This window comes from Oryzias latipes, chromosome 4, assembly GCF_002234675.1.
Source record: "Oryzias latipes chromosome 4, ASM223467v1".
Lineage (NCBI taxonomy): Eukaryota > Metazoa > Chordata > Actinopteri > Beloniformes > Adrianichthyidae > Oryzias > Oryzias latipes.
In genome coordinates this window covers 5,325,720-5,350,719 of record NC_019862.2, presented here as the reverse complement: position 1 = coordinate 5,350,719, position 25,000 = coordinate 5,325,720, and the positions used below count along the sequence as shown (strand labels likewise).

The 25,000-nt window shown below is 46.3% G+C and overlaps 2 protein-coding genes across 5 annotated transcripts; both read right to left on the bottom strand.

The window, feature by feature from the left end:
* Positions 1 to 13: 13 nt before the first annotated feature.
* Positions 14 to 6,961, bottom strand: LOC101175636 (leucine-rich repeat-containing protein 24). Of its 4 annotated transcripts, XM_020702010.2 has the most exons (9): positions 6,572 to 6,961; positions 6,089 to 6,267; positions 5,927 to 6,013; positions 5,641 to 5,832; positions 5,385 to 5,553; positions 5,048 to 5,310; positions 4,392 to 4,949; positions 4,210 to 4,311; positions 1,249 to 1,356 (listed from the first exon to the last, which is right to left on the bottom strand). In XM_020702010.2, the coding sequence occupies exons 1-8, from the start codon at positions 6,621 to 6,623 to the stop codon at positions 4,234 to 4,236; spliced, it is 1,578 nt and encodes a 525-aa protein (XP_020557669.1). In that variant the 5' UTR covers positions 6,624 to 6,961; the 3' UTR covers positions 1,249 to 1,356; positions 4,210 to 4,233. The 4 variants fall into 4 exon arrangements, with proteins under 4 accessions (XP_011472091.1, XP_011472090.1, XP_020557669.1 ...); XM_011473789.3 differs by lacking the exon at positions 4,210 to 4,311 and having other exon boundaries at positions 14 to 1,353; positions 6,572 to 6,959; XM_011473788.3 differs by lacking the exon at positions 4,210 to 4,311 and having other exon boundaries at positions 14 to 1,356; positions 6,572 to 6,958.
* A 1,106-nt stretch (positions 6,962 to 8,067) lies between these two features.
* lonp1 (lon peptidase 1, mitochondrial) lies at positions 8,068 to 21,983 on the bottom strand. Its single transcript, XM_023954036.1, has 21 exons — positions 21,483 to 21,983; positions 21,275 to 21,363; positions 21,030 to 21,149; positions 20,818 to 20,950; positions 17,277 to 17,390; positions 17,135 to 17,196; positions 16,803 to 16,932; positions 16,646 to 16,729; positions 16,498 to 16,566; positions 15,330 to 15,481; positions 15,124 to 15,262; positions 14,840 to 15,018; positions 14,585 to 14,672; positions 14,362 to 14,484; positions 14,175 to 14,291; positions 12,718 to 12,858; positions 12,468 to 12,633; positions 12,303 to 12,389; positions 9,033 to 9,160; positions 8,785 to 8,949; positions 8,068 to 8,554 (listed from the first exon to the last, which is right to left on the bottom strand). Exons 1-21 carry the CDS (start codon positions 21,915 to 21,917, stop codon positions 8,381 to 8,383), a joined length of 2,895 nt encoding a protein of 964 aa, XP_023809804.1. The 5' UTR covers positions 21,918 to 21,983; the 3' UTR covers positions 8,068 to 8,380.
* Positions 21,984 to 25,000: the final 3,017 nt, after the last annotated feature.

Here is a 25,000-nt window from a genome sequence, read left to right as displayed (position 1 = left end):
CGAGGAAGAGGAGTCTGATTTTCTGCTTTAATGGGAACAGAGCACACTGTTTCACTGAAAAGCCAAAGCGCCGACGCGCTTCAAGAACAACGGCATCACAGTTACCATGGTTACGGAGTCGGCTGCAGAGTCCAACTCGAGGGTTCAGTAGTTCGCGTACTAAATGAACCATCTTTACTGTATCTGGATGTAACCACTGCTGTCTGCTGCACCCCCGCCCCCCCCTTCATGATGTCCCAGGAGCCCCATCTGAACTCCTCATCAATGTAAACCCCTCCCCTAATAAAATGAGGCCAGACGGTTAACCCCACACCAGAGGGACAAATGTTCTGGGAATAGTTTATGACAGCAGCAGGGCAGATGAGTTCATCACAGCTGATCCAGTCCAAGGTTCTGGTTCAGGAGGCCCAACAGCAGAACGTGCAGCCCTCGACTCTGGGGTGCACAAAACCGGCCGTCCATCTGTGCTTACCAACCGCGATGACTTCAAACTGAACTGAACCCAATGGAGCCGTGGAACCAGTCTCAGAACCCAACAGGGGAGCTTGTGGCAGGTTGAAGATGACATGAACGAGATGATCTTTGGAGATAAGCAGACCTGCTGTAACCTCACTGCAGGATCCTGTGAAAACAACACTGTCATGCTTAAGTCCCGGAGGTCTCACTTTTACGGCTCGTCCCCTCAGTGAGCCTGGAGCCGGAAGTTCTCGCACCATCAATGCACTTAACTGGTGTCCTGATCAGGATGTGTGAGAGTGGGACAGCTGCTGGAAGATCCTCTCGTGCTTCAGATGCACCGTCCTGAAAGACCACAGGTTAGTCTGTGGTGAGGAGTAGTGGCTCTCTGGGCGAGTCTTGAAGAGGGGAAAACGCTCAGCAGCATCATCTCAGCTGAGGTCAGCAGAAGAAACCATCACAGCTCGAAGCTCCAACAGCAAACCCTCATTCAGATCTTCAGCAGTGGATCTCGTAGGCAATCTGGGACTCCATGAACAGACCCGTGTGGTTCAGAAACATCCCCTCAGCTTCAGACGTCAGCACAGGCTCCGCCTCCCCTCCTTCCCCAGCCATCCTCCTCATGGTCCGAATGTCGTTGTCTGGAGGCAGCTGCTTGCTGGGGGCCAGGGTGGGGCTGCAGGTGGGGCCCGGCTCCACAGAGGCGGTGTGGCTGGAGGTGTCGGAGGGCGCGGAACAGGCTGGGTCCGGGGCGGCTGCTGGCGGAGCAGGGGTCAGCACGGGTTTGGCCCGGTTCAGGACATACATCTCGTGGCCCCGCTCGTCCCGGTACTCCTCCAGCTGAGCAAAGGTGGTGGGTCCGTCCGAGTAGTCGTTCACGTACAGGATGCTGTCCTCCTGCTGGTGAGAATTCCCCTTCACGTCAGGGAACCACATTCACTGCAAACACGTCCTCTGAGATTTCATGAGAAACATTCTAACGTGCAGCAACCATGTGAGTGTTTGGGTGGGTGCACAGGTGGAGCAGGGGCTTGTAGTGTTTGTAGGAGCCTAAACGGGGATTCTGCTGGGTTTTTTTTTCTTTTCTTCTTCAGAAGACCATTTTAATCTGTTTGCTACAGTTTAACCTGAACCAAGGCAGGAGAGAATTTGTGAGTGTCAAAGACAAAATGCTTCCTATGTCTAGAATACAGACCATACACTACTCACAAGAAGTTCGGGATATTGTGAGAAACTCTGTGGATGCTGTTTACACAAAATTTGTTTCACTTACAGTTTGGGGATATAGAGGCAATTGTGTTGTGGTGATAGACACAACTCATTTAGTGTTTTCCACCTCATGGTCTCACTGTGTTCATGGCTTCTTACCTACTGAAGGCAAAATCAACAATGCAAAAGAAAAGCCTTTACAATGTGGCATCAGTGTCAACATTCTGTGGGTATAAAAAGCTGATTTAACTGGTAAGTCATTCCTAGTTCACCATTCAAACAGCCATGAACACATGACATCACTTAAAACCCTTGTGCTATCTTAGATGACCTCACCCTTATATTGACGTGTTCTCCCTACCATGACAAAGGTGGATAAAGGTGGAAAGATTTCATGTAATCCATGGACACCAGTGAAGATCACAAATCATTGAAGAAAAAAGGTTCAGAGCACTGTCTAGTGGGTCTAGATGACCCAACTCCCAATGTTAAAGTGCCTAGGATAGCACAAGGGTTACTGGATGAGCAGCTGCACCTGGCCATAGCGCCTTCAGGTTGGTAAAAGACAGTCAGAAGTTGCAGGTGAACTCGGTGAGTCTCAAAGTGTCATCAAGATTCAGAACTACTGTCAGAGTTTGTGACAGACCTAGGAGTGGAGCCCCACCAGAGACAGACCACAACCATGACCAGAACCAAAGGACCTGTGGACTTAAGTGTGGTTTATCAAATGTCACACAGCTGCAGGCCTGTGTACCCCTTGTGCTATTCTATGCACTTCAACGTTGGGAGTTGGGTAATCTAGACCCACTAGACCAGTGTTTTTCAACCAGTGTGCCCCGGCACACTAGTGTGCCGTGGGAGATGGTCAAGTGTGCCGTGAGAAATTGCCCTCATTAACTGATCTAAAAGCAATTACCATCTCCAGGAAATCAGCTCTTTGTTCATCCAAACAGGCCCTGATAAAACACTGAGAAGTTAAGAATATGAAATATAATAAAATTATTTTTTCTTTGTGTTTATTTGATTCTATTAAAGACATTTTGATAAGAATAACGGGATACCGCGATTTAGCTGCAGCTATAACTGTGTAAGGAAAGTCCCGCCCCTTTAACTGTCTCCACCAATCATTCTTGAAGGCTTAATCACATGTCATCAGTCTGACCAATCAGAAGTGGTTAAAGTATTCACTTCCTTGTTTCGATTTAGCGCAAAAAAATTCTCTCTGTTCTAACAAAAATACCAGCTAAAGCTCGTCTTTAGCGGTGTAGCTTTCCATATAATCTGGTATCAGACTGGAACAAGTGAACAAAACCATGAAGCTCAAAGACGCTGGTCTTTCTGCGGTCGGCGGATTACAGGCACTACATCTCCCATGATGCAGTAAAGTGACTGTCTTAGCGCACAATGAGTCTCTCCTCTTAACGTCTTAAAACAACGAACACACATCAAACAGTTTTTGAATCTTTTGACTGAATTTTTAATACATCTTTTAGAAAAAACAGCTGCAGCTTCCAGCGTTTTCTGCAACAATTATCACAAAAATGCATGTGAGATTGCAGAGCGGCTGTAGATCAATACAGACTGAGCTTTTTCTTTTTTTTTTATTTATCTATTTTTTTGGATGCTGGTGTGCCGCGGGATTTTTGTCAAGGTTAAAGTGTGCCGTGGCTCAAAAAAGGTTGAAAAACACTGCACTAGACAGTGCTCTGAACCTTTTTTCTTCAATGATTTGTGATCTTCACTGGTGTCCATGGATTACATGAAATCTTTCCACCTTTATCCACCTTTGTCATGGTAGGGAGAACACGTCAATGTAAGGGTGGGGTCATCTAAGATAGCACAAGGGTTAACAGACGTGAGGGGTCCTAGTGTTTCCAGACTAACCTTTCACAACCAACTCCACCACTCTGAATGACAGACGACTGTTGCAGGTGCTATCACTGACACCAAGACACTGCCTTGAACGTTTGCAGTGCAGACCATGTGACCTGGACGACGCAGCAACGGTTTACCGTCCTGTTCACTGATGAGTGTCGGGTCACCTCGCACAGAAATGATGGTCATCAACATTGCTGGAGAAGACGAGGAGAGCGATTCTCTGAGGTCAACATGGTCCTCAGGGTTAACTTTGGTGGAGGAGGTGCAAAAGTCCGGACAGGCATCACCAGTCAGCGCAAAACCAATTTGGTTAGACGGAAGCAGAGACATGACGGTCTTACCCCACCTCCAAATGACCTGCCATAACTGCATAAAGAACTTGCAGGAGAGAGGAACGCCTCAGAACAACAACTAGTGAGGAGAATGAGGCGCCGCTGCAAATGGTGGAAATACTGACATGATCAACTTTTGTTATTCACGGCCATCTTTACTATTGTATTCATTTTGGGTTAATAAATATCCAACTAATGGAAACAATGTTCCTTCTCATTCATTGATAGTAATATGAAAGGACATTTTTACATATTTCATTGAAATTCAGACCAAACATGAAAAGAACTTGCGTAAACAACAATGTCCCTAACTTATTGTGAGTAGTGTAATTACCTAAGAAGTCGATCAGGATCGAGTTCAGGAACCAAAGAACTGGTCCAGGATCAATGATGGTGCAGCAGCCAGTCTGGACTCGGAACCAGAACCGAGTTTTTGCTGCTCTCCAGGAGTTTAGTGGACAGTCTGGTCAGTCCTTTTTAGCCCTCAGAAGAACCCACACTCAGACTGATACTCACCTTTTCAGAGCCTTCGGCATCCTTATCCCGCTGCTGGTGCCGGCTGTATATCATGGCAACCAGCAGCAAGGCAGTTAGAGCCAGCAGGGAGATCCCTGCAGCGATTGCGGTCTGCGTGGCGGCTCCCAGGGCGCTGAAGGCCATGCTGCCCAGAGCATACAGAGGCTCCCGGCTTACGTCTGAGCCCAAAGCCGGGTTGTAGCCTCTCTGCCGAGGCCAGGCCGGGGAGTACGGCGAGGACAGCTGAGACCAGGAAGCCCAGATTGAGGAGGAGGAGGAGGCTGTGGATGAGTTGATGGCAAGTTCAAATGTCACCCTGGCCATGCCCCCTGCATTCCAGGCTTCACACTCATAGAAGCCTGCGTGCGCCACCGTCACGTTGCTGAGGAACAGCATGCCGCTGCCCGTGTCGGGGTCAAAGTGCTCGCCACCGCTCTTCTGCAGGGTGACTTTGCCTTCTTCTGAGGGCTCCTCAGGCACTCCTGGAGCACCCAGCTCCTGAACCAGGCCCCTGGGGGAGTGTACAACCTTTCCCTGGGATGCTTTTCTCCAGGTCACCTAAAAAACATACTCTGTTTTAGGACTGGAAGGTCTGCTGGGATCTTAGCGGTCCAGGATCACGTGAGCCCTGTCTCAGAAGTGAGACTCATGCACACCTGTGGACGAGGGTAGCCGGTAGCGTGGCAGGACACCCGCAGGCTCTCCCCCAGACGAACCGCCAGCCTCCGAGGCTCCAGCTGCACCAGGGGAGGGATACACACCAGGCTGTTGAGCGGGACCTCCACCAGACTTAGATGGGAAAGGCGCGGCGGCTCGATGCAGACCAACCGGCGCTCTGCAGAACTGAGCAGCCTCTGGCCCTCCTGGTCTATCCAGCTCCTCAGCCAGTGGAGGGCGCAGTCACAGCGCCATGGGTTTTCTGGAAGGGGAGGGGGGCACTCTGATCAGCTAATCATCAACAACCTGGTCAGCAAGTAAATGTGTCTGCCTCACCGGTTATGCGCAGCACCTGCAGGCTCACCAAAGGCCGCAGAGATGCAGGTCCCATGGTGTGAAGATTGTTCCTGCTGAGGTCCAGCAGAGCCAAAGAACTCAGACCCACCAGGGCCTGGTCTGCCACCGCCTCAATGCTGTTGTGCTGCAGGTGGAGCTCCTGAAGCCGCTGCAGGAAGCACAACCCCACCCAAAAAACTCCTTTCAGGAAAAAGATTCTTGGATCACAAACAAAAACCCAGAACAGTTCTCCTACCTGCAAACCGCGGAAGGTGTAGTCCAGCAGGCGTGTGATGTCATTTCCTGAAAGGTAGAGAATGCGGAGGTGGTGGAGGCCCTGGAAGATGTCTGCTGTCAGCAAGTGGATGTGGTTTCCGTTCAGCGCCAGCTCCAGCAGCTGACCCTGATCCTGGAAGGAGCCGGGCTCCACAGCAGAGATGGTGTTGTTCTGAAGAAACAGCAGATCCAGAGCAGACTCACAGGTTTCTGTCCAGTCTCTTCTCAGAGCTGTGTGTGCACGTGTGTGTGTGCACGTGTGGTACCTGCAGGTACAGGTAGTGCAGGTGTCTAAGCAGACTCAGGTCCAACCGGCGGATCTGTGTGATCAGGTTGTCCTGCAGGAAGACGGTCTGCAGACAGAGACAGATTCACCCCTGATCCAAAGCTCAGAACCTTCAGAGGAAGGTCTGCGGGACCTCACTCACCTGAGTGGGGGCGGGGATGTTCCTGGGGGGGGCCTTCAGGCCGGTAGAGCCGCATTCCACGGTGAGGCTGTAGCAGCGGCAGCCTTCAGGACAGGGGGGGGACGCTCCAGCAGGAGAGGATGGAGCCAGGAGGATCATGAGGAAGAAGATCTCCACCATCATGAAGCCCACAGACGGTCCTGCAAGGGGGGGAGGGGGGGGGGGGGCAACAGCATCAGCCAAAATAAAAACACAGAACCTGTGAACTTCTCACGGACACCCTCCTGGACTGTTTGGGTAGGTTCCTTCACACAGATCCTCCGGGCTTCATACTGCTTTTTTCAACATACACGCACGCACGGACCCACACGCACGCACACAGCTCCAAGGAAACCAAGGCGCGTTCACCTGACAAATACCTCAGCGTGCGCCAATTGACGGCCGAACCCGACCTAGCGCCGGTTCTGAACGGGGGGAAAGGGGGTGGGGTGTTGGTTCCGTTACCTGCTGAAGGACGAGGAAGGCTGCGCTCCGCTGCGACGCGCGGCCCCCCCATCACCACTCGAACCAACACGCAGATTCGGTTCCGCGGGATCCGGGATGGGATGAGGTTCGGTCCGCTGAAGGGTGACGTAGACGAACCGGGTCAAACGCGATCCTTTGAAGGCCGCCGCCGCTGCTGCGAAACAAAACACACGCGGCTGTTGTAACGTTAAGTCCAGATGCGCGCATACGCAGAGGGATGCGCGCACGTCGTTGCGGCGCGCTCAGGTCGGGGCGGCGAAGATCGTGTGCACCTTGGTTCTGAGTGAATGAACAGAACCAGAGACAGAATCGGGAACGAAACAAGTCCAACCGTATGATAGGTTTAAAACGGTGACGTCATAGACACATTAATAAAGCCCCGTTTCCTCCCCTCCCAGCTTCAACCTGACCATGAAAACCCATCACAACCTGTTAAAGACCCACTCTGATGAAAATAGTGTTTTATGTTCTTGTAGCATTTTTCTCATGATGGATGACATAATTCAAATTAAGACTGTGTCTCTGAGTCTTTCTTTATTCGAGTCCTGGTGAATCAGGAGCAAAAAAACACAAAAGCCTGTAAAAATGACGTAGAAGCTACAAGCTCCCTGCACCGCTCCATTCTGATGCATCTACACGCAGAAAAATAGATCCATGTTCGTCTTTGTTGTCCTTGTCTGACTCTGGATTGATCCAATATCGCTCACCATTTCTGTTGCACCGATAATGTTGGGGTGTGTGTTAGGGGGCTGTAAGCTAGTGGGAGAGAGTGTGAGCAAAAAGATGCCTGGAAGTCCAGACAGGCGCACACAGCACCATCAGTTCCGTCCCAGCCACAACTTCAAGATGAATTTCTAATGAACTCCTTCAACTCGGCAGAAATTTTGTCCTAGAAAACAAGTTTTTTTTTAAATTTTGGCTAAAAATGGCATCATTACTAAAAGACCACAGGGAACACTTTAATGTCAAATGATCCTGTTTGATACGCCTTAAAACAAAACAATACAATCAGCAACTGCTGATTGTATTGTTTTGTGCATTATTCTTGCTTTGATTGCTTGAAAATAAACCATTTCAAATCAAAATTTTTATTTAACCCTTGTGCTATCCTAGGCACTTTATCATTGGGAGTTGGGTCATCTAGACCCACTAGACAGTGCTCTGAACCTTTTTTCTTCAATGATTTGTGATCTTCACTGGTGTACATGGATTACATGAAATCTTTCCACCTTTATCCACCTTTGTCATGGTAGGGAGAACACGTCAATGTAAGGGTGGGGTCATCTAAGATAGCACAAGGGTTAAAAAAGGATCAAAATATAATCAGAGTGAGACTTTAAATCAGTAGCTGCCACAGCAGGAGGAGAAGGTGCATGTGCTGCTTCTGAAATTGCTTCTGATGGAGGAACATATTTTGAGCTTTCATTGGCTCCGCCCACAGACAGATGGGTGTGAATCAAGGAGGACACAGATGGTAAAACTTCTCTATGTTTAATTATATTTCAATAAAGTTACAAACATTTCAGACTCAGAGCTGCTTGAGGATGAAGACCAATCCAATCCTCCTCCTCACTTGCTCTCTCATCAAGAGTCCATACACGCTCTGCTCTGGTCTCGGCCCGGCCCTGAGCCTCCGCCAACTCCCCCTGGAGTCTGAAGTGGGAATGTTTCTGTGGACCTGAGAAGGTTCCAGTTTCCGCTGCAGGACTTCGGCGGAAATCCAGAGATGGAACAGAACCGAGAGCGGTGCTGAAACTGAAGAACCAGGAACCCAGTCTTTGCTGAGTTCTAGTTGCTGAAGGCAGGACTTGACGGGTCCGGTGTGAACACAATGGGGTAGATCTGGCTGTAGTGATCTACAAAATGGACCTCCAGGCCTTCAGAGATGTAGTCCGGCAGATCCGAGAAGTCCTTCCTGTTCTCAGCTGGTAGAATCATGCAGGTCACTCCAGCTCGCCGGGCCTGATAAAGACAAAAACAACTTAGTGCTGCAAAGACAGATACCCCAACAGAACCCGACCTGGCTCTTTCCTCAGCCCTGGAACTCAGATGGTTCTTCTTGGGCTCAGCTGAAAAAGAGACCAGGGTCTGACAATGACACACCAACAGAGTCCCCAAAGTGGTTCTGATGGCACACAAGTCTAAACTTCTCCAAAAATCTGCTGACAGCAAATGTGTGAATGTGCTCTTACTGCAATCGTCTTCTCTTTAATGCCCCCCACTGGTAGGATCTTCCCGGTTAGCGACACCTCCCCTGTCATGGCCACGTTCTGACGCACAGACCGGTTAGTCGCCAGGGACAGCAGTGCGGTGACGATGGTGCAGCCAGCGCTCGGCCCATCTTTCGGAGTGGCTCCCTGAGGTGCGGAGAGCAGGTCGGAGTCATTTCTTTTAACGCTTTACAAACGTGACCTCCAAGGTGGTCTGTCACCATGGTTACCTCTGGGACATGCAGGTGTAGGTGGGAGTTGAGCAAGAAGTTATTGTCAGGCTCCTCCTTCATGAGGAAAGACCTGGAGAAGGTCCATGCAATCTTGGCACTTTCCTTCATAACATCACCGAGCTGACCTGTGGAAAAGCAGCAGGAGCGTCACATGTTTAGCTTCACACTGGGCTCGGAAATGTGGGTTTGTCTGACCGCTTTCAATGAAAAACCAATGTAAAAAGCAGGGCAAGTTTCTTTGTATAGCACAATTCGTACACAAAGTAATTCAGAGTGCTTCACAAAATGCATAAAAATCACAATACATAACGTTAAAAACATACATAAATATACATACATAAATATTATAAACTTTTACTTTACGTCTAGATTTGAACCTTAACACAGTAGAAGCCTGTCTCACAACCTCAGAGAGGCTGTTCCAGCTTTTAGCTGAAATAAGACTGAAATGCTAATTCCCCTTGTTTAGTTTTGACTCTGGGCATCAACAGGAGGCCGGCCCCTGAGGTCCTCAGAGTACGAGATGGTTCACATGGCACTAACATGTCAGAGATGTACTTTGGTGCGTGGCCATGGAGAGACTTGTACACAAGCAGAGCTGCTTTGAAGTCTATTCTTTGAGGTACAGGGAGCCAGTGCAAAGACCTGAGCACAGGACTAATGTGATCATACTTCCTGGTTCTGGTCAGCACTCGAGCAGCAGCATTCTGGATGTACTGAAGCTGTTTTACAGCTCGTTTGGAGAGGCCGGTGAGCAGGCCGTTACAATAGTCTAACCTACTGGAGACAAATGCATGAATAAGTATCTCCAGGTCTGGCTTTGACACTATGTTTTTGATTTTGGCAATGTTTTTTAGATGGTAAAATGCTGCTTATGTTACTGATTTGATATGGCTGTTAAAGTTCAGGTCAGAGTCCATGATGACCTCTAGGTTTCTGACTTGATTTGAGGGTTTTAGAGACAGAGAGGGAAGGTAACTGCTGACACTTTCTCTTTGTTTCTGTGGACCAAAGACGATGACTTCAGTCTTGTCTGAGTTTAGCTGGAGAAAGTTGTTTTGCATCAAAGCAACTGATCTGTTGGATGCAACAACTGAGGGAATCCACTGGCCCATATTTACCAAAAGCCTGTGTATATTATATGCGTGTTTTGGACTTCCGTGTTCAAAACTCTTACGTTTCCGAGTTGCTACGCTAGTTTTTAAGTCAGCTTTTGGGCTCTACATACAAAACCCGCATTGAAAGTTAAACCAGGTCGAACATTAAAGAATAAGGGACTCAAATGACTTCCATGACATGGAAGTGACAACCGTGAGAAAATTCATCACGAAGGAAAAATAAATAATTACATTTTGTGCCTGGCTGGATTCATATGACACCAAGTCTGTCATATATCAGAATAGAGGTGGAAAAAAAAACCCTGGAGGAAGACTTGCACCACTTTGACATTTTGCACCAATTCTTCTCCAACTGAGAGTTCATACGTCGGTTTCAGGCAGCGACAGTCCTGTGTGAACACCGTACGCCAAAAGCACTCAACAGGCGTCTGGAACATGCCACACATATTTATCTCTGTGTGGTTTTATAGTACCCTATCAGTGGCCTTCTGGTAGGGTGTTCACCCTGAGACTGGAAGGTTGTGAGTTCAAATCCACGGCAGAATCATCCCAAAGACTTGGCCGGGGTCCCGGGGTAAAATGCAGAGAACACAGAGGTTCACATTCCGGTGTGTGACATCTGATGGGGCTTCCACTGATTTCAGAGTCATTCTATTGTCAAAGCGTTCCCAGTGCCCTTATCATTATGACTATGCCGTCTGCGGGTGAAATCAAAAAACCTTTTCTAGGACATTTCTAGGAGCAGCAATGGTTTATAAAAAATTTGCGTCTAAGATGTGGGCGGGACCGTTGGCACAGAGCAACCCACCCCCTCATCCCCTCCCTGTTTACACGCTCTCCCACTAGCTTATATCCCCTCACACCACCGACCTATCATTACCAGATGCCAGGTCTGAGCAGGATGACAAAGACGTACATGGATGTAGTCGTCTTCAGGCGGATGCATTGGGATGGAGCGGAGCAGGGAGCTTGTGGCCCGCTGAGTGTAGCTTCTACATCACAACTAACAGCATTTTTTCCATCTGCTCCGTGTTCACAACGATTTGAATAAAGAATTTCTCAGAAATGCCATTTGACTTTTAATTTTCTTTATATATGTCCTCCATATTTAAAGAAATGTTACAAGAACACGTAAAAAAAACACCAAAAACACAATTTTCATCGGAGTGGGTTTATAACCTCAAAGATGGGACATCTGGGAGCAATCTCACACCCCTTCATGACGCTGAAGTTAGCTTCCGATTCACAGCTTCCGATTCGCGAGGGCACTAAAGGAACATTCCGCTGCATTTTTCGCGCTATGATCACCTAAAACCGGGTCCTGTTCAAAAACTGCTGGACCTGGACTGCTCAAACCTGGATTAAATTATGCATTAGATACTAAAGAACACATTAAACACAGTGTCTGATTTGTGAAAACGTCCTCTGATTTGTGAAAATTGATTTTCCATGCAATTGATTTTCCAGAGTCCATGCAATAAAAATCAACCTATTTCACATTTTCACAAATCAGAGGAAGGTTTCACAAATCAGAAACTGTGTTTAATGTGTTCTTTACCATCTAAATTATAATTTAATCCAGGTTTGAGCAGTCCAGGTCCAGCAGTGTTTGCACAGGACCCTGGGTGAAGTGGACTCAGTGCGTAAAATGCGATAAAAATCAACCTATTTCACATTTTCACAAATCAGAGGAAGGTTTCACAAATCAGAAACTGTGTTTAATGTGTTCTTTACCATCTAAATTATAATTTAATCCAGGTTTGAGCAGTCCAGGTCCAGCAGTGTTTGCACAGGACCCTGGGTGAAGTGGACTCAGTGCGTAAAATGCGATAAAAATCAACCTATTTCACATTTTCACAAATCAGAAGAAGGTTTCACAAATCAGAAACTGTGTTTAATGTGTTCTTTACTATCTAAATTATAATTTAATCCATGTTTGAGCAGTACAGGTCCAGCAGTTTTTTGAACAGGACCCAGTTTAGGTGATCATAGCGCGAAAAATGCAGTGGAATGTTCCTTTGGTGCCCTCGCGAATCGGAAGCTGTGAATCGGAAGCCAACTTCAGCGTCGTCACCCCTTAATTAATATTCTTCACAAACTGGTTTAAGAATGAGAAAATAAGATGCAATGTGAACTCTTCTCGCCTTACCTGTAATCTCCAGGGAGCCTTCATCCTTAGCTCCTCCCCCTCCTGCAGGCCGCCGAAGACACGTCTCGATGAACAGAGTGGATCCTCCTGCACAGCAGACAGCAGACCTTCAGCTCAGGCCTTTCGGCTCAGAGCTCTGACGGTTTTAGCAAAAGTCTCGCTCACCCATAGCCGTCCAGGCCAGACCCATGACCACTCCTGGTGGGGTGACGTCGTACATCCGGTCCACCGTGAACAGAGGTTTACCCACAAACTCCTGCAGGTTGTCTGGAGTCACGGTGACCGCACTCTGATGTCCACTTACGATGCTGAACGCCACTTTGCGGAAGACCTGAAGGGCACACGGGACAGAAGTGAGGCGTTCTGAAACTCCTGGATGCAACGGCAAAGGAGGAACACGCGCGAAGGCAATTACCTTCTCCACCTGCTTCTGAAGGTTTCTGACCCCAGACTCCCTGCAGTACTGCCTGATGAGCAGGCTGAGGGCATCCGGCGAGATGGAAGCCTTCTCCTGCGTCAGGCCGCACAGCGAGCGCAGCTGAGGCACCAGGTACCGCTACAGACACAGAGGGAGGGGGAAGAGCTGTCACGGGGTGAGCTCACTTCAAGGACATCAGGTTCTCCGACTATAAAGGAGGAGTGTGGTGCTTCTCAGTCTCAGATGATCCACAACGCCTCAGCTGATGGACCCTCATGAGGTCAGAGAAGGTAAAGAGTCCTTACTAGTGAAGGAGAGACGTTAGAGCAGGGCTGTCCAAACATTTGGCAGCGAGGGTCAGATTGGGTGAAACTGTCTGAGGGCCAACCATTCAGCTTGCATTCTTAAAACTATTTTAATGGGATAAAATGCAAATGGAGATTTTAATGAACATGTTTACTGCAGTGCTATTTTCATTTCTTCACACGGAACACAAACACAGTGAAATACATTTCAATCAAAATGACTCAAGTCCACATTTGAAGACTAGAAATAAAATTCAGGAAATGTCTGTCTGAAAAAACAAACATTCAATCAAAATGTTACTTCTGAGTCACCGTTAGATGCTCACTCTGAACGTCTACACTTAAACTGAACAGAAAAACTGAACGCAAACAGCTCAAACTGTGGTTTTGATCACACACACAACCCCCTCCCATGTGATTTTAGAATGGATTCACCACAGAAGACTCAATAAATAAGATCCCGGCACTAAAGTGATGGTGATACTGAGATCGCTATTGCATCTAAAAGGCCTGTCTGGCTCAAAGACTGGTTTTAATGAGTAATCTGTCCCGAAAGTGAGAGTCCCCTAGTCTTGTGCTCACGCGGTTCTTGTTAAAGTTCATAAGAGAGAATGTGGCAGAGGTGTGTGGAGCCAAACGAGATCAGCCTTTTTCTTAGTGAATGTTCACATCTGTTGAAAGCTGCCTTTTTTCCAGCTGGTGGTAAAAGCTGAGAAGAGGGAGGTGCTGGTGTTGAATGCATCACTCAACGTCGCTGCAGCTCATTGAGCTTCGTCTGGAGCGTCCATCAGGGCGGTGAGCCTGTGCTTTCAGTGCAAGCTAATGAAAAATACTCAAACTCCGCCCCTTTTGCCTCCTACTGTCTCTTAATATTCCATGAAATGTCTTTAATTCTCCGGACCACTGAGCCAGACAAACATTAAAAAACTCCTGCTTCTTCTCAGGACAAATGTTCTTCACCATTTTCATCCCTTAACGATACCCATCTCTAGTTACAGCAGACCGGAGCCAATCAATGAAATCTATGGCAACATATTGAGGTTTATTTTTATACTTGTTTCATAAGTCAGCCTCCAGTCAGTCTGACATTAGAACACAACCTCCCTTGGTACCGCCCCTCTTGGGTCACATGACAACATGCGGACTTACCTCAGCGATGGCCAGCTTTTCCTGCGCCACATATCCCGACACGTTGATCATCTCCATTCGATCTCTGAGGGGTTCTGGGATGGTGTCTGTCACATTGGCCGTGCAGATGAACAGAACCTGAAACAGACCATGCAGATGATCAGCTGACACACCACCGCCAGCTGCTCACTCGTGGCCACACGCCCACCTTTGACAGGTCCACTGGGACGTCCAGATAGTGGTCCAGGAAGTTGGCATTCTGCTCTGGATCTAGGAGTTCCAGCAGCGCCGAGGAGGGGTCACCCTGGTATCCACGGCCGATCTTATCCACCTGGTGACATCATTGAATACCATCATCAAACTGCAGAAATCAGTTCCGTTGTAGTTTAAGCTCCAGCAAACCAGAGCCGGGGAACCATCACCTCACTGACCTCATCTATCAGAACCAAGGGGTTCTCCGTCTTGGTCTTCTTCAGACACTGGATGATCTTGCCGGGCATGGCCCCCACATAGGTCCTCCTGGACAGAGATATAGACCCACCTTCACACATCTGAACCTTTCTGAGCTCCATAAACTTTGGTTGACCCATAATGTCAGAATTATTAGGGTCACTCTGGTGGTTCCATTGGAGCCTGACCTGAGCTTCTGGGCTCAGACCTGGACGGTCTGACCAGCAGCTGCTCACCTGTGCCCTTTGATCTCAGCCACGTCCGTCATCCCCCCCACACTGAACCTGAAGTACTGGCGGTTCAGAGCTTTGGCGATGGAGCGAGCGATGGAAGTCTTCCCCACACCAGGGGGGCCGTAGAAACACAGGATCTTTCCCTGGGTGGAACCCCTCAACTGACTGACGGCGATGAACTCCTACAGAGACATGCCGCCGCTTTAGTCTGACCAGGACTTTGACGGGTCAGAACAGGACGACCCGGAAGGAACCCCACGAATGTCTATGCCTATGTGTGTGCTGACCAGAATGCGTTTTTTGACATCCTCCATTCCATAGTGGTCCTCCTCCAGAACCTCTCTGGCCCGGTCCAGCGCCAGGTTCTCCTCACTGTTGGTTCCCCATGGCATGCTCGTGAGCCAGTCCAGGTAGTTGCGGGTCACGCTGGAACGCAGGAGGCAGAGGTGAGCGGCGTCTGCAGCATGCAGGCGAGACTTGAAGCAGGACTCACTTGAACTCAGAGGAGTGGTTGTCCAGCAGAGCCAGCTTGGTGAGCTCCTCGTTGATGACCTCCAGGATGTTCTGAGGAACGCTGCGGTCCTTCAGCCTCTCCCTGAACTTCTCCTCGATGGCTTCTTTGTCGTCCTTCTCCAGACCGAGCTCCTGAAACCACACAAACGCAGCTCCACTGAGAGGACATCCTCAGCCGAGTTCTGTTCTGGAAGCGTGGCGTCACATGACCCTTAAAGACCCTCAGGGACCAGATTTTAGAGTAAGAAGATCAGGTCGGGGTTTGACCAATGTTATACATAAACGGAACCAGTCTAGGGTTGGGTTTCAAAGATGGGAACTTTGTTCAAGTTCATCTCTGCAGAGTTTTAGTAGGGCTGTAACAAGTATTTGAATACTCTGAAATCCACGATCTGTCCCAGAAAATTGAGTTTGAACATTTTTCAGCTGTGCAGTGGTGGGGCAGTGGTCAGCACTCTTGCCTCACAACAGGAAGGCTGGATCAAAGGACAGAACAAAAGCTGCTGCAGGTTCTTCTAGCTGCAAGTGAAAAAACAAACAAAAAAGTGGACAAACCCAGTTCCACCAACACTAAATAATTGTTTTGAAACTATATCTAACATTTTTTAAAGAGAAAAATTGACATTAACAGTAAGAATACAAAACAAAATGTTTTATCAAATTAGTCTAAATTCATTACATACAGAGCAGGCTTTGAATAAATTCTACCCTGTTTATTTAATGTCTGCATTTAATGTCCCTAAACGTAACTTAGAATTGAGCGAATTGAAGGTAAAAAAGTACCGTACCCTTCTTCAGGTTATTTTTTTTATTCTTATACTTTTTCTATTAGTTCTTTGTTGATGTTTCTGTTAGTCTGCTGTTATTTTAACCTATCGGCAACAAAAGGAAAACCTGAAAAGGATCCTATGCAGTGCTTGTATAATGAACACTGTAAAGCCGTTGTACACCAAAAATCTGTCTATTTCAAATATCCATCCCTCCATCCATGTCACATATTTTAATTTTCATCATTCATACAGCAACCATTCAGACATTTTAAATAGTAAGAATTGCTGTTTGGTCCCTGAATCATTGATCTTGATTGGTGAACTGAATCCCCTCAGGAAGGATCCACAGCCCGAGGTTCTAGTGAGTCACAGACGTACCTTCTTGATGATTTTCAGCTGCTCCTGCAGCAGGTATTTCCTGTGCGTCTGCTTGATCTTCTCCTCCACCTGTAAGGAAAGCACAACGACAGGTGAACACTTAGGCGCCGCCCTGCGCGGCACTGAGGAGCTGCAGGTGACCTCTGACCTCTCGGCCCAGACGCTGCTGCAGCTTGCTGAGCTCGTACTCCTTCTTCAGCAGGGACAGGGCCTTGTAGAGACGCTTGGGGATCTGCAGAGAGTGGAGCAGAGGTTTGCTCGGGTTCATCCACGCTTCCACCAACATTTCTGGATCACGCTCTCACGTTGGTCTCCTCCAGGACGTCCTGCAGCTCGTGTGACTCGGCGCCGGTCAGAGCCGCGCCCATGTCGCTCAGGTAGATGGGGTTATCCACCACTCTCTGCCCCGCCTGCATCATCTGCAGGACCGACTCCCTGAGGGAAAACAAGACGCAGCATGACGCTCTCATCAGCTGGTCCTGGAGGCAGTTTGATAAAGAACTGAGAGATGCTGGCACAGCACCACAACAGGGTCACTAAATGGACTGAGAAGGTTGTGCTCCTGTGAAGGAACCTCTATGTCTGCTTCATCAAACACATTCATTTATGTTTGCCATTCAAGGGGGAGGGGGCTCACCTGTAGAGGGGGTTCAGAGCGATGATGTCCCTGATAGTCTTCACAATCTCTGCGGTCAACGCCTGCACAGATCCACAGATCAGCGTCATGTGAACATCTGTTTTACAGGGGGACGCGTGCAAGTGTGCGTGCACGGACGCACCTTGACTTCCTCTGTGACGGTGAACTGCTCGTGCTGAACGTTGTCCACTTCCACCATCAGGATGTTGGAGGACAGCAGCGGCTGCAGCTCCGGACTCAGGTCAGCGACGGAAATCTGGACGGCAGATTTAACACGATTTTTCAGACTATAAGCCACAACAGCCACAAAAAAAACATACTAGACAAGAACGAATAATTCATCTTGAAATGTAAATCATAGAAATGGAATAAAACAATAATAGACTGAATATTTTCACTCTTCACCACCGTAACACATTGATGCTTATTCACCTTCATGAACCAGAGGAGGAATCTATTTGCGCAACACATGAACAATTATTCAGATAACCATAAAGAAACATGCTAACAAGTCAACTAAACTCTTTATATGACTTCATATCACTAAACCCGCGAATTCTTCATCCTCAGCAGCTCAGAAGAAGACTTAGTGGAGCGTAATCTTCTTCTCCTGTCAGTAAAAAATACTGATACACACACCTTAAGGGCTCTGTAGTGGTTGTTGAGATTCAATAAAAATAAAAATAAATCACATAAAAGTCGCACCTGAATATTAGTCACACCCCCAGCTAAAATATGCAAAATAAAAACGACTTGTACTCCAAAAAAAACCAAATCACCCTCCAAGCCTGGCCCAAACCCTGGTCATTTGTCTCTCAACGGTTTCTTTAGTAAAATTTGATCCTAGTCAAGTTTCCCAAAGCAGATTAGACATCTTGACTCAGATTTTGCTCATAAAATCCATAGTTTAAGTCTGTCCTCAAACAGGAAGTGCTTACAGGTTTACCAACTTTCCCGGTGGGACATCAACTGTATGGGACGGTTTGCTGGAACCGGTGTTGGTTCTTTGGAACAAACAGAAATACCACAGCTAAGCCGGCACAATAAATGACAAATTTCTCGTTATCGCAACATCAAGCTGTGCAATATGCGTATCGCAAAAGACGGCGAAAATCGCAATAAATGGTCATCTTAAATATGCTAAAACAATCTTATGGCAGCTTGAAGTATTTTACGAAACAAACAAATCCCTTTATGTATTTGAACACTCGAATGGACTCCGTGGCCTGTTGGGGAGCAGGCAGCACAGACCGGGACAGGAAGAGACTTAACAAGCTGGTCAGGAGGGCCAGTTCTGTCCTGGGCTGCCCACTGGACTTTGTGGAGGAAGTGGGTGAAAGGAGGACGTTGGCCAAGTTAACATCCATCATGGGCAACACCTCTCACCCACTACATCAGACAGTGGAGGCACTGAACAGCTCCTTCAGTGGCAGACAGTTACCCCCCATGCAGGAAGTAACGGTTCCGCAGGTCATTCATCCCAACAGCTGTGAGACTGTACAATGCCACAGTTTAAATATGCATGTACAAACCAGTAATCATACATCCATAGCTCATCTGTATATTCTGTGTTTTTACTTTATTTATTTAATTTTATTATTAGGCATAACATATGTTATGTCGTAATAGTGTACATAAGTTCTTACTTACTTTTTCTATTTTTGCACATTTTTGTATTTGTATACTTGCACATTTTGGAACACCCCTCACTTTTGCACATTGCTGCTACTTTTCTCTGCTTTTTGGAACTGCTGTGACAATTGAATTTCCCCAATGTGGGATCAATAAAGAATATTTTATCTTATCTTTACATCGTAGACCAATCGGCTGGAGCCCTTTTATGTTAGCTGTTCGTCTCCCACGTAGATGTGGGTCGGTGAAATGTAATTTTAAAACTGTTGCAGTGAAATGGAAATGATGTTTTTGGTTGTTTTGCTACATGTTCTTATACGTTCTTATAAGTTATAACGTCATCGCAATATTGATCACTCATATCGTGCAGCCCTAACCACAGCAATCTGCAGCAGCATGCAGTTCTCTCTGCTTTGAGCCTCATTGGTCAGAGGTTCGACCTACAAACGAGACCGTGACCCAAAACCTGATTCCAAGTTCTGCTTGATCTCCCTGAGGACAAAAAAACAAGATGGTGAGCTTGAAAAAACATGGAGTGTTCAGCACAGTCCACAGAGCTGTAGTGGAATGAACTGGACAGAAGAGTGAAGTCAAACCAAACACTGATGGGAAACGTCTACAGGAAACTTGAAACTAAGCGTCTGCAGACCGTGTCAGGTGTTGTACCAGTAAAGCTACGTTCACACCGCCCTCAGCAATGCACGTTCAAGAGACCACATCTAATGAAAAGTCTATATAAAAGCAGATAAATGTGGGTTTTTTAGGCTTCCTCACATCCACGCGTAGCTACGCAAGTTTCTGCGACTGTTTTCCCACTCGACATACAAAACATGCGGCTATTGAACGCACGTTGAAAGTTGAACCAAGCTGAATTTAGACCAATCAGGGACTCCGATTTGGCAGTGACTTTTGGCCCACGTCTAATAGATAATAAAACACCCGGCCGAATACCAAATAGTGACCGAATATCAAAAGCGGATGTTGAGTTTTTCTTTATTTTTTAAATGTTGTACTAATAGCCTAGAATAAATTTTCCTCAACTTTTCAAACACGTGGGACACGGGAGGAGGCCTGCCAACACCGCTAGTCTTCCTTTTAGCCCCCTCAGCTGTTTCTTTCTTGTATTCCTCATGCTGTCCCAGGTGTTTAGCTTTAAAAAGCCCATTAAATTCAGATGTGGTGACGGTTTTGGCCGACAAACCCCCACACGACAATTTAGTTCTGCAGCCGCTGCAAACTGCAGATCTTGTATCGCTGTCAAGCACTTTGAAATATTTCCACACAGCCGATATTTTAAGGTAGTAGCGCTAGATCGCTACTGCACGTTGATTGCGTAATGCGCCAATATTCGGCCTGAATCCCACAAAAGCCAAAAGTTTTTTTTTAACAGTGTTAGAAAAACACATTTTAACAATGTTTTTTTTGCCTTGGAGGCACTTTAACATTGGGAGTTGGGTCATCTAGACCCACTAGACAGTGCTCTGAACCTTTTTTCTTCAATGATTTATGATCTTCACTGGTGTCCATGGATTACATGAAATCCTCTCCACCTTTGTCATGGTAGGGAGAACACGTCAATGCAAGGGTGGGGTCATCTGGACCCCACAAGATAGCACAAGGGCTAGTCGTGACGTATGGATGTCACTTTTAATTCATGGAAGTGCCAATCGTTTGAAAATGGATCATGAAGGGGAAATAATCATTGGAGTTTGTGTCCGGCTGGAAATAAATGACACCAAATCTATCATATGTCGGAACAAGAAAGAAAGAAAAAGCCTGGAACAAGATTTGCACCACTTTCACACCAAGCCTCCTCCAACTGTAAGTACATGTGCTAGAAACTGTAGGAAAAGAAGAAGCCCCTCCCTGCTAATCCAGTGTGAACACTATGGCGAAACGGACGCTCAAAATGTGCCTTTAACATTTATTCCTTTCACAATAAAACAAGACATGTTTTTCAATATAAAGTTGCCATACTTGAAGTGTTCTCAAACTTTGGATCGGTACCTGCCCAGACACCTTTGTGCTTGCTCACATGCCTTCATGCTCACCTTGTCCTCCAACTGATGCCTGCGGCTGGACTTGGGTCTAATTGTAGGTTTGGGTCGGGGCTCCTGTTCAGACTCGGACCACTCGGGGGGCACCTCCTCTGGGTCTGCATCCAGCTGTCTATTGATCCGGATCCTGCAGCAGGAGGAGACGGTGAATTGCAGCGCAAACTGCATTTCCGAATGGGATTTGAACCAGCGGCTGCACATCATACCTTCGGTGACCCATGACAATCATCCTGAGCTTGTCCCCCAGGTCCTGCATCTCGTGGATCTGAACGAACGTCCCGGTTGAGTAGATGGCATCTAGAGACTCGACCACATCTGACTCGTTGCTGCAGACACACACACACACACACACACACACACACACACACACACAGGTGAGGTCAGCAGGGGGCGGGGTCAAAACCTGTTCCTGACAGCTGATGCTTGGTCTTAGAGCAGCAGGTAGATCTACCTGTCGTCTCTCTTCATGAAGACTCCAGCGTACGGCTGAGCCAGACGCACCTTCCTCCTCAGCAGCTCCATCAGGTCCTTGTTCTTCACCTGCAGTCATCACAAGGAAAAGATAGAACATGCTCATCACCAGGGAGCTGCTCAGGTGTCCTGAGAAGGTGATCAGGTGAGTCCACCTGTCAGGCTGACTGGAACCGGGAGCAGCTTACCTCAATGATCTTGATGAAGCGCGGGAACACCGGGTTCCTGCTCACTGCGATCAGCGGCACGTTAGGGAACACCTCCGGGACCATCATGGGGGTGAGGGCGGTCATCTGGGGACCACTGTACGCTGACCCCCCGTCTCCCCCCGACTCCTCTGCCCCAGAGCCCGCCTCGTCCCCGCCATCCTCCCCGGAGAAGCCTGCCCCGCTCGCCCGGTTCCCGAACCTCCGAACCGGCGTGGTAAAGGGCGCACAGGCCGTCAGGTGGTGGCCAGACTTGGGGAGGGGGCCGGCCGTCACCCGCAGCCAACGGCGGGGTCCGGAGCCCACCTGGACCCGGCCTAGGGGGGCCGTCCGGGTCTGAGGGGTGACGGGTCTGAGGAGCAGAACCGCACAGCGAAACCGCAGAGCAGAACCCCACATCCTCATGCTGGAGGACATCTGACACGTGACTACGCACTTCCGTCAACGCTTGATGACGTAACAGGCAGAGGGGATTTAAAGGGGGATGCACATGGATACATTTTTGGCTTTCATAATAAAAACTTGGACTCGAACAAAAAACTCATAATTAATCTTATTATTATATTTGGCAAATTTTATATTCATAAAATACAAATTGTCTTCATCTTCTATTTTTCCCCCTTGTTAATCAAACAAATTGAAATGTATATCAGTATCATCTCCAAAAGTCTTAATCAGAAAGCTGTATGTTTATATGAAAGTTATAGAAACCTGAATGTTGTTACGTAAAATGCATGTAATATGTAAGCTCCCCTGGCATATCTGAAGTTCATTTTGTAAAATTGTGTTTTGTAATGTACTTCCATTTTGTACAATAAAGTTGTAAAAAAAAAGAAAAAAAGATGAACATTGATAATTGTTCAATAAAAAAAAAAAAAAAAAAAAATTTGTTGCTGACATAGACCTGTCTTGCTCATCCTGTGGGACTCAAGAGGAAACCATTTACCATCTGTTTGTGGACTGCAGACATACAAATATGTTTTGGATGGAAGTGGGAAACAACATTGGAAATATGACTAAACAAACTGTTTAATTTTTGGATAAAGAAAGTTACCTTCATAACAATGTATCTTTATCACACAATTGTTTTTATTATTAGAAAAATTCCATATTCATAAAGCCAAATGGTCGAACTACAAAACTAAATTCCAGCATTTTTTGAGTGAAATCAATCAGTACTGTACCATTATCTGCAAAACCAAGAGGCAATTCAAAGTAATTTGATTTTTGAAAAATGTAACATTTATTAAACCCCAAAGGTTTTTCAATTGATGTTTGCTTTTCTCTTATGTTGTAAGGCAAGGCAAGGCAAGGCAAGGTTATTTGTGTAGCACAATTCGTTCACTAAGTAACTCAAGGTGCTTCACAAAACAGAAAAATGCATTAAAATCACAATACATCATAGAAATAATCAACGTAAAATTTACTTTAAAAGAAAAGAAAAAATTTGAAAATTGATTTAAAAGTAAAGGAAGGAAAGGAAAGAAAAGTGCAGATAGGACCTTTCAGTCATATACACGGCTAAACAGAAATGTTTTAAGTATAGATTTGAACCTTAACACAGTAGAGGCCTGTCTTACGACTTCAGGGAGGCTGTTCCAGATTTTAGCTGCAGAATATTGAAACGCTGATTCCCCTTGTTTAGTTCTGACTCTGGGCATCAACAGGAGGCCGGCCCCTGAGGTCCTCAGAGTACGAGATGGTTCATATGGCACTAACATGTCAGAGATGTACTTTGGTGCTCGGCCATGGAGAGACTTGTACACAAGCAGAGCAGCTTTGAAGTCTATTCTTTGAGGTACAGGGAGCCAGTGCAGAGACCTGAGCACAGGACTAATGTGATCATACTTCCTGGTTCTGGTCAGGACTCGAGCAGCAGCATTCTGGATGTACTGAAGCTGTTTTACAGCTGTTGTGTGTGTGTGTGTGTGTGTGTGTGTATATATATATATATATATATATATATATATATATATATATATATATATATATAATTTCTGTTTTATTTTTTCATATTTTTCTGCAATATGTGCACATTTCAATTCTCCCTGGGACATTCACATTGTTGTTGTATTATGTAGTTTGTCAATAAAGTCTGAAAAAAAAAGATGAGCGTGGATAATTCCTCTCAAATATCGAACATTGGTAAAAAAAAAGGTGTCGTTTAAAATTCTTCATAAAGTTACCCGGCAAAGCGCTACATGACGTTTAAAAAAGTTCAATACTAGTTGTAATTTCTGTGGAGATCATTCAGAAATCTGTTTTGGTACTGTTTGAGTTTATTATTCATATCTTCAAAGATGTTAATTATTTCTTCCTTAAGATGGAAAAATGTGTTGCTTAGTTCTTTTTAGAAACTTTAAAAAACACGATAGAGATCCTTTGTATAATATTTAATAACTCTTTTCTGAACAATTCTATATTTTATATAAATGTAAATTTAATCATAAAACACCTCACTTTACTCATTTCCTTAACCCTTGTGCTATCCTAGGCACTTTAACGTTGGGAGTTGGGTCATCTAGACCCACTAGACAGTGCTCTGAACCTTTTTTCTTCAATGATTTGTGAACCTCACTGGTGTCCATGGATTATATGAAATCTTTCCACCTTTATCCACCTTTGTTATGGTAGGGAGAACACGTCAATGTAAGGGTGGGGTCATCTAAGATAGCACAAGGGTTAAAGAGCCGTTTTTTTTCAACATAGAAGTCAATATCACAGAATATAACAAAAACGCTCTCACAATAGTGAATATTTGCGAATCTTTTCATGTTTTTCTGTAATTGAACTCCTGGCTGTTTGTTATTGACATTTTTTGACACGTTATTCTGCATTTGTTCTCTTATCGTATACTTGCTCCACAAAGTTTAAAGAAAAAAAGGTCAAGAAGACGAGAGAACTTGGATAAACACAAAAGGGTTTTGTGGAGCAAAATGGAAGTCAAAGTTTCCGCCACCCTACAGTCACTGGCTGAGGGAGATTCTTTCTCATTTAAAATGAGAAAAGCTTAGATTAGGCGTAGTCTGTAATTGTAGGAATAGACCAATTTCCTTCTTGGTAAATACTCTTACAGTGCTTCCTGACACAGAAACAACTAAAGATGCTGTTTGTGTGTATTTGTGTGACAGCGAGACTTGGATTCCCTGGGCTGTCCTCCATGTCTCATGTTTGAATCCGGACAGGATTACTGGTATATGTTTTTAATGCTCCAAGAAATGTTGTCAATGAACTCCACAACATCCTTCAGATCTGCCACATTCATTTAGAAAACTCTGACTAATTAAGAAGGCAAAGATTGTCCTGAGCTCCACTTCTCGTGTGCATCTCCATAACAGTTTGTGTGTGTGTGTGTGTGGGGGGGCTAAAGGATGTCAATGTTTGCTTCATCAGTCCGTTTAAAGTTGAAAGATGATTCTGCCTCATTCAGCAGCGCTTAAACACCTTAAAAAGGACATTTCAGCTCCGTGTCTCAGGCATTTATGAAAATGGTATCACTT